Source organism: Myxocyprinus asiaticus, chromosome 1, assembly GCF_019703515.2.
Source record: "Myxocyprinus asiaticus isolate MX2 ecotype Aquarium Trade chromosome 1, UBuf_Myxa_2, whole genome shotgun sequence".
Taxonomy (NCBI): domain Eukaryota; kingdom Metazoa; phylum Chordata; class Actinopteri; order Cypriniformes; family Catostomidae; genus Myxocyprinus; species Myxocyprinus asiaticus.
This window is the reverse complement of record NC_059344.1, coordinates 63,428,250-63,437,663: the sequence shown is the minus strand read 5'-3', so window position 1 is coordinate 63,437,663 and position 9,414 is coordinate 63,428,250. Positions and strand designations below refer to the sequence as shown.

At 37.2% G+C, this 9,414-nt stretch overlaps 1 protein-coding gene across 4 annotated transcripts in view; it reads right to left on the bottom strand.

The window, feature by feature from the left end:
• Positions 1-2,493: 2,493 nt before the first annotated feature.
• The window catches only part of cbfa2t3 (CBFA2/RUNX1 partner transcriptional co-repressor 3), an 87,207-nt gene continuing 80,286 nt past the window's right edge, over positions 2,494-9,414 (bottom strand). For all 4 annotated transcript variants that reach the window (XM_051709175.1, XM_051709178.1, XM_051709196.1 and 1 more), the window contains one exon: positions 2,494-8,613. In XM_051709175.1, the coding sequence (XP_051565135.1) occupies positions 8,257-8,613 (357 nt within the window). In that variant the 3' untranslated portion in view covers positions 2,494-8,256. The remainder of the gene's footprint in view (positions 8,614-9,414) is intronic.

Here is a 9,414-nt window from a genome sequence, read left to right as displayed (position 1 = left end):
TGATACTTGAACAAAAATGAGCTGCATGGTCGAGTTGCCAGAAAGAAGCCTTTTCTGTGCCAATGCCACAAAAAAGCCCGGTTACAATATGCCCGACAACATCTTGACATGCCTCACAGCTTCTGGCACACTGTAATTTGGAGTGACGAGACCAAAATAGAGCTTTATGGTCGCAACCATAAGCGCTATGTTTGGAGAGGGGTCAACAAAGCCTATAGTGAAAAGAATACCATCCCCACTGTGAAGCATGGTGGTGGCTCACTGACATTTTGGGGGTGTGTGAGCTCTAAAGGCATGGGGAATCTTGTGAAAATTGATGGCAAGATGAATGCAGCATGTTATCAGAAAATACTGGCAGACAATTTGCATTCTTCTGCACGAAAGCTGCGCATGGGATGCTCTTGGACTTTCCAGCATGACAATGACCCTAAGCACAAGGCCAAGTTGACCCTCCAGTGGTTACAGCAGAAAAAGGTGAAGGTCCTGGAGTGGCCATCACAGTCTCCTGACCTTAATATCATCGAGCCACTCTGGGGAGATCTCAAACGTGTGGTTCATGCAAGACGACCAAAGACTTTGCATGACCTGGAGGCATTTTGCCAAGACAAATTGGCAGCTATACCACCTGCAAGAATTTGGGGCCTCATAGACAACTATTACAAAAGACTGCACACTGTCATTGATGCTAAAGGGGGCAATACACAGTATTAAGAACTAATGGTATGCAGACTTTTGAACAGGGGTCATTTCATTTTTTTCTTTGTTGCCATGTTTTGTTTTATGATTGTGCCATTCTGTTATAACTTAAAAGAAATGTGTTTTGCCTGCTCACTCATATTTTCTTTAAAAATGGTACATATATTACCAATTCTCCAAGGGTATGCAAACTTTTGAGCACAACTGTATATATCTTTTGCTTTAATCAAATTTTAGATTCTTTTAGTGATTGTTTTTTGATAATGTATAGGTAAAATAAATAAATCGCCTTGTATTTTCAAAAAATACCCTAGTAAAAAAAGAAAAAATGTTTTTCGCCATTTCCTCTCGGATGTCAGTAAGACATTCCGCAGATGTCTTTGAGATGTTATGATTTAGACTGTTTATAAATCTGATCTTTTTAAGATATTGTGCAGATGTTAATTAGAATTCAGTGCTTTCCAGATAAAAAGATCTAAAACAGACATCTCGGAGACGGATGTGCAATCGTAATGTCTACAGGACTCCTGTTGGAAGTTCTGTCATAATGTGGAACCAATCATAAAGGATCTGGGATCAGATAAGATCCTAATGTATAAACTGAAATGCCTAAAGGATTTTCGTTCTTCTTTACTTCTTAGAATGTGTAATAATTATCAAAACTATTTGCATTTGAATTTTTCAAAATGTATATAAAAAAAAACTTAAATGCACCTAATTTTGTTGAAACTACATTGTAAAAATATTTTAGTTGTTGTTTTTTGTCCTAAATGATGTAGAGGTTTAAGAATCACCTTGTTTTCTTAATGGAGTGTGTTCTCAGGGTAGTCTTGTGTTAACTTTATCTATTAGCTTTTTTATGTTTAAGTACGGAACATGTAAATGTTTTAAATTTAATAATATGGGGTGAAGATGGGTAAAGTGGGACAGTTAAGCTTGACCCCTGTTGTATCCGTATTTCCTTAAATGGTTAAAAATCATTACTTGTCAGATTAGTTTGGATGATTTTACATCGGGATGTGTGACAGAGCTCATGTCAAGATCACCGATGGGAAAAGCAATGGTAAAGAAATGACAGACACTTGAGGCAAATGAGTAAAAGTTGACTTCATGTTTGTAAATGTTACATATGATGATTTATGATGTGAAAGTGTGTAAAAAATATTTAAAATTTGTAGATATGTTCTATACAGTCATTTTTCCTCTGTCCCACTTTACCAGATCCCTGGTCAAAAGAGGTTCTTCAAAGGTTCTTTTCCCCAGTCTTGAATATTTTTTATTTTTTGCCTTTGACTAAGGTAGGAAGCATCCTAGAAAGGTATAATGTCAAGTTATGTGGCATTTGGATCAATTAAAAGTAAAAAAAAAAAAAAGCACAATTTCCAAAAGTATCCCACTTTGTCCATATTCACCCTACTGTGAATAAAAAACTAAAACTAAAATGAATTAAAGCTCAGTTTTATTTTAGTTAGTTTTTGAGTTGTGAAAAAGTATTTTAGTTTAGTTTCAGTTTTTTCCAATGTTTTTCTTTTTATTTCAGTGAACAAACTTGTTTTCATTTAGTTTTCGTATTTGTTAACAATAATGACACTGCTTCATATTTGATATTGGAATTTGTTTCTAATTTGATTCCTGAATCCTAATGGATATTGTGTAATCTCTTAAAAAATTCTTCTTGTATTATTTGGAATAATGTACAAGCTATTGGAGAACTGAAGGAAATTACTCAGGGTGCTCTGTACAGTACAATGGAACTATATGTGTTCAAAAAAAAAAAAAAAAAAAAAGCACTCCAAATTGAGACACAAGTCATATTTCACTGTCTTTTTTAATTACACAGATACGTATCTCAACACAGACATTAACCTGATTTAGAATCTTTACAGCGTCACGTCCAACAAAGCGCACAGTAAGAGAGGGAAGGGAGATTGCAAAAGTGGGAAAAATAGCATGCAAGAAATAAATAAACCTCTCCTGGCACAGTTCACATCATCTAGAGAATGATAACAGGACCTTGAAAGAGAAAACAGAAAAACATTTTTCTTCATCACACCAACCTGTCCTACAGAAACAATGCCTTTTCCTGTAATGAATGATGTATTGCACAAAACAGTATATAACGTTTGCCTAAATGTATCAAACCAAGTCTTTGTTTGTCGACTGAAATATCCGAAATATGTATTTTGCTGTCATAGCTTTTATTGTGCATGGAGGTTCAATGCACGCCCCTTTTTAGTCAAAGCGACCGTATGATACTGAGATTTTACTACTGTAAAATGACCTTGTGTGCCCACTGATAGATCTCTCTAATGAGTTTGAATTTTAGCTTTACACTTATGCTATAGCTATATATGCTATAGTCATAAAAAAAATAAGTAAAGAAAAACATTATTGAGACTAAAAATGTGGGGGAAAAAAGCCATCAGCCTGACCAGCTTACAAGTGCCCAAAACCCCCTTTACCCATCAAACTAGACCAGCCTGAGCTTGATAGGCTGGTTTAAGCTGTCTTTTTTTCCAGCAGGACCTTTGAGATGTTGACGGGTTAACATACAGCATCCATATTACTTCAATGGCGTGTTTGCTTAATGTATAGGATGTCCTGTAGTTTCTCTCTCTGTGTGTTGATCATTGAACGGAGACATTCCTCAACACGAGTCCGCTGACAAGGCCAAATGTTGACCGAATCCAGACACCCACAGATGTGCTTAGAGAATGAAGGCCAAATGTCAGCAAATAATTACAGTACATAGTGGAAGATGCATTCGCACGTTCTCGTTTTTGGTTAGATTTTGGTTAGAAGCAGAATGGCCGAAAACATAACAAACCCTGCTGAAATACATATCTTAAACCATCTTAAGCTGGATTGCTTCTGCTGCTGTAAGAAGTTTTTATTTTTTCAGCAGGAAATGCACACACGTGATATCAACGTAAAGGACTAGCAGACATGCAAAGCTCAAAATGGTACAGTACTTTGAGGAGTTTATGGGTGTTTATCTGCTATATTTTTTGCCAATGATGTTGTTTTAAAGCTCTGGAGATTCAAGTAAGTTCTCTAGCAAAATTATGAATAGAAACTATCTCTTTTTTTGAATCAATCAATCACTCATTAGTTCGTCCACTCTTAATGATGAAATCTTTGAGCAAGGCTGGCTTAAATGTTAGAAGCTTTTGTAATCGTATCTAATGCTTTGGATTTACAGGAACAAGCACTGGTTTAAAATAATACAAACAAATACATCTTCCTGATGTATTTGCTGTCATCTTATGCTTTGAATGTGGTTATTTTGTTTGCTTTGGTTTATGGGCACAGTCGGCCATCTGCTTTTCAGGCGACATGTCCAAACGGCTCCAATGAAAGTTTCTATGAATGTGCAGTTATGCTTTGGTTTGGATATTTGGTTTGGATATTTATTGAGATATGTTTATGTTCATTTATACTGAAACACTTAAAGCCCCGCAACATTCTCTACGCAAGTATGTGAACGTTTCTAGCTAAACTAGCTTAATATCATGTGTTGTTGCGTTCCAAAAGAGACAACGTACTCTATGAAAGTACGTGAACACTTCTAGCTATGCAAGCTAAATTCCTTGCCTTGTTGCATTCCAAAAGACACAAAATACTCTATGCAAGAACCTGAATGCTTCTAGCTACGCAAGCTTGATTTCATGCGTTGCTGCGGTCCAAAAGACATAACATTCAGTACTCTACGCAAGTACATGAATGCTTCTAGCTACACAACCTCGATTTCCTACGCTATTGCATTCCGAAAGACGCAATATACTTAACGCAAGTACATTAACGCTTCGAGCTACGCAAGCTTGATTTCATGCATTGTTGCGTTCCAAAAGCCACAGCATACTCTACGCAAGTACATGAATACTTCTAGCTACGCATGCTCGATTTTCTACATTTTGCGTTCCAAAAGCCACAGCATACTCTATGCAAGTACTTGAATGCTTCTAGCTATGCAAGCTCAATTTCAAGTGTGTGTTGCATTCTCAGTGTTGCCACAAGGGGTGTTATGGCAGGCATTAGCGTAAACTGTCTTCTTCTACTATCACTTTTTTATTTCAGGTCAACTACTGTCATAGCGAAGAAACAGGTTGACAAGAATCTTGCTGAGTGAATTAGTTCAAGTTAGCTAAGCAGCTGAAATGTTTATAGGTAGCTATTTGGTTTAAAATAACAGACATTTGAGGTAACGATCACCCTCTTGTTACTAAGCTTTGTTACCTCTACAATAATGCAAGAACGCATGGTAATTAAGTAAAATGGGACTGTGCACTCTGCTAAGTGTTCACATCTAAGTTTGTATACTTGTGTAGAGAATGTTTCAGGTCTAACTTTGTTTTGAAACAAACCACAAAAGAAAACAAGCTTTGTTGGTCTAACTCAGTGATATAGAACTGACTTGAGTTAGACAATACAGGCATGAAAATATGGGTAAAACAACATACATAATGTATCACATTTTTGAGATTTTAAGCATGGGTTTAGCTCGAGCTGGATGATAGTTTGGATTTGCATGTCAGCTAGCAATACCATTCTCTAAGCACATAAAATTCTCTTGGATTAGTTTACGGGAGGTAGCTAGTTGGGAAAAAGGATGGTAAGACAAAAATTCTTCTCAAATGGAGGGAGAGAGAGTGAGATACACCTATTTATCAAACATCTAATGTTCCTGAAAAAAATTAAATCCAATAAGAAAATAAATATTATTTGCATATGTGATAAGTTAAACCATCAACACACCTCACTGAATTAGCATTAAACTGCTAAAGAAACAGCAATATACAAGAATAAAAAAATATGCCTTTTATGTTTGGTCCGTATTAGAGGTACGCCATGTAGACAGCAAATACGCAAAAAAAAAATAAAATAAAAATAATAACACATCTCAGCAAAATCTCAGATTCAAATTGAAATTAGCAAGCAGAAATTCGTGACTGAACTAAATGAATGCTGTAAACAGGGCTGTATGTGTAAGCTGGCGGCAAAACTCACCAGTAGGCTATTTTTACTCGGAAGGGTTAATGTCTGTCACTGTTGCCTTTATGAAGAACCCTTAATAAACATGAGCATTGTAATAAACAGATCTTGAAGTGAACACTAGCATAGCATTTTCAAAGCTAGCATTTCATAGCTAGCTAAAGAATGTGTCACAGTCTCTTGGGCCGAATGAGACAGACTATACTGCACATTTTTTCCTTGTTTGTCTAAACTGTGTAAAATAAGACTTGTTTTCAGAGAATGTCTAAATATAATAGGTAAGGAATAATAAACAATTATTTAGAAATATATTTTCTAAAAACAAGTCTAAATATCTTGCGCAATTTTTTCCTCTTAAATGTATTTTGTTTATAGATGTTTAGACATTTTTATTTTAAACAAGACAAAACCGATTATTTTTTTTATTTTTTTTGCAGTACGTCATCAAATCAGTGTGTTAGCTTGATTCTGGCATCAAACTCTTGGAACAAGAATAATCTACGTTTGGGTTTCGTGATTGTGTGTTCATGCAAGTGTGAAAATTACACATTGGACCACAGCAGTGACACTATGGCCCAAAGGATGACTCAACTTTCACATAGATTCTAGCAACTTTCCCTTCCTGAATCCCAGTATGGGAACTTCTCAACAGGGGCAAACTGGGTCAGTCCTTGGTGGTTGCCTTTCATTTTGACACACTTATGGCTACAAATGGTACTGCCCAATACATCCAGTAATTCGTCTGTTTATCTAGATCACAAACATTCTGCAGGCTTTGTAAAATGACCAACGTAGTAACAATTGCTTTGCTTCAGACAGAACAGATTAAATGGAAAGAAATCAAAGTCTTGACAGTATACTTCAAAGGTTTCTGTTATTTGGCAAACTCATTTTTGGACCTCTTGTTTAAATACTATGTACATTCACATTAATTTACTGTGGTAATTTTAGATATATTTATATGTCTATTTATATTATAAGGTACCCTAAGGGCCGTTTCTGAGGTTCCATTCAGTAGCTGAATTCGCTTTTTCATATTGCACCTCCGTTCTCTCACTGTCTTACAATGTGAGTGATATAAAATATTCTACATGATTCTCATCATCAATGTGGATACAACAAATCGAACAATAGGTACAGAACAGCTTCTCTCCTTTTAGAGTGTCTTTTTTCTGTCCAATGTCAGATGAAATGTAAAAGACAAAGAAAGAATAGCAATTCTTGTTAGCTTACAAGCAGATTTAGAAGACAGAGACATCCAGAAACATAAAGTTATATCTACAAGCAACGTTTGATCCCTTCATGGATATCTGCTCAGAGGTTCTCGGGAGCTGGGGATGACACAAAAGGGATGGACATACAGAAGATGGGGGAGGTAGACAGAGCAAAAGACAAAAGAACCAAGTCTACACCAGTCTTGGAAGATTCTACAGTCTGTTTGTCATGCTTTGGAAAATGAGGGAGACTAAAATCGTACAACAAAACGACAAATCTCTGCATTCCGGGAGCATTAGGAAAACCAAACAAAAAGTTTCCAAAGATAAAGGCCCATTCTTAGTGTACAATCCAGTGAGGTTTTTGGCAGTTCCATTGCCATATGTCTTTCCAATCTTGGAGGCCAATCTCATCATTAAACGTTGATCTACTTTAAACTCATTCTTGCCTCTTTCTTTTCATCTAGTTTCTCTTTGCGTGAACGGTCAATGTGCTTTAAACATCTGAGCTGCGCTCCTCCCATCCCCAAATGGATCTGATGTAGCATGGTGGGCACAGTGAGAATTTGAGTGTCTGGTCACCATGCGACATCACCACAGCCTGTGGAGGTCTGAGCTGGCTTTACTGCTGCGGAGGTGAAGTCGTTTGCGTTTGGTTACAAGATGAGTGCTTCTTCGTAACTTTGGCAGTGTAATAAAAAGGTTTGGATCATGTTTATTCACTTAAAATTCATTTGGGTTCACATCAGTAAAGAGAGGTGAGTCTGGTGTAGATTTTCTTGGATAGCTAGCAAGGTAGTTAACAGGTTTCATTTTTATTATCAGTAGTAGTATCATCGTTATTTCTAGTAGATTTTTGGACTTTTTTTTGTAATTAAAGCAAAAACAATGAAATGTGACATGTGAGGAAGTAGCTCTGTGGTCAAAGAGATTCTATAGAGGACACTCAGGGTGTCCAACCAACTATATTTATTCCTCGCACCTGTGTTTGTAGCAAAGTGCTGCCCAATACACACAGAGCACACCTCACTTAAAGGGTGTAGGTTATGGAGGCCATTAATATTAAATTGCTTTAATAAAACATGACATGTTTTAATGGCTGTCTTGGTGGCATTCAGTAGAATTAGCCTAGTATTTAATAACTAAGCACAGGATACCCTTTACTCATTGTGAGCATTGACTCATGAAGATTTTTTGGAGAACACAAGAGCTTAAAGTAGCTAAGAAAGCCAAGTTGGCAGAGTCTGAGAGGAGGGGTAAGTATGGTGACAGTTCCTCAGCTTATTTTGGATGAAGGATGCTGTAGCAGCACTAGACGTGGCTGGGCAGGGCTTAACATTTGGAGATTCTTCAGTCAACGGGACGAGGAATCCATCAGGGCGGGTGTGGCTGGGGTGGTTGAGCGTGACACGCTACTGGAGTTTGCTTCCTTCGGGCTTCCGCTGCTGCTGGTTTGCCCAACCAAGGAGAGGGGTCCTGGGGGAGTGCTCTCGGAGTGAGTGGGGGGCACGCTGGATGAGGAGGAGGAGCTGGAGGTGGTAGACGGTGTCCCGAGTGGCACGCTGCTGTTCCCGGGCAGACCCTGCAGGCCCTGGCCGCACACATGATGGTGCTTTTCCCAGTCCTTGTGCTGGCAGAAGGAGCCGCAGTAACGTGCTGTGTTGCAGCCACTGCACGTCTCACTGGCTTTGCGACCACAATTCCAGCAGCTCTAAATGGAGGGACACAGTGAAGGACTGTGTTATGATTGTCACACCAATAAATGTCAATATTTATTGCATGATAAAACAATGTATTTCTCATTGATAGACTAACTGGTAAGGTGATTAATTTTAGTGAATTTTGAATACATATTATGTAAATGCTCAATTACTTTCACTGCTTTAGGCAACAGAAAATGGCTTACAGAGAAATTAAGTATACAAAGTATATTTGATCATGGGTATGTTCTGAATGGCATACAACCATACTATCTGCACTATTTCTGCAGTATGTGGTTTGTTTCATGACTCCAGCAGGGACATCTTGTTTGGACATTTTATCTTTCCACTTGCACTCATACTGTTCGGACTGTCTGGTGGACCACACTCCTGTTTATCAATACCGTACCATCACTGTGGACTGTACTGTTGACTTGGGCTCCGTTGTTGTTTGTAGTAAGAATATTGTGTTTGATATTTTATTGTTTGGTTTGCTTGTTTTGTTTACATGTACCTGCATGTTTGAGCATTAACTGAAAGTGCTATAAAGTTATTATTATTGTCATTATTAGTAGTAGTAACTCAAGACAATTGCACAACACAGTGTTTGTTATTGTTTACATGCTTGAAATGGTCTATTGTGAGTGTATATCCTTTTCAACATATTTCTAAAAAATCTTCCATTTCTAGTGTTATGAATAATAAATGAACCAGAATAAATATGAACTACAATATTTAACATCTTCTTGACTCAATATTTGAACAGACTACCAAAAATTTGAACGGATTACCAAAAATGATTGCATTTATTA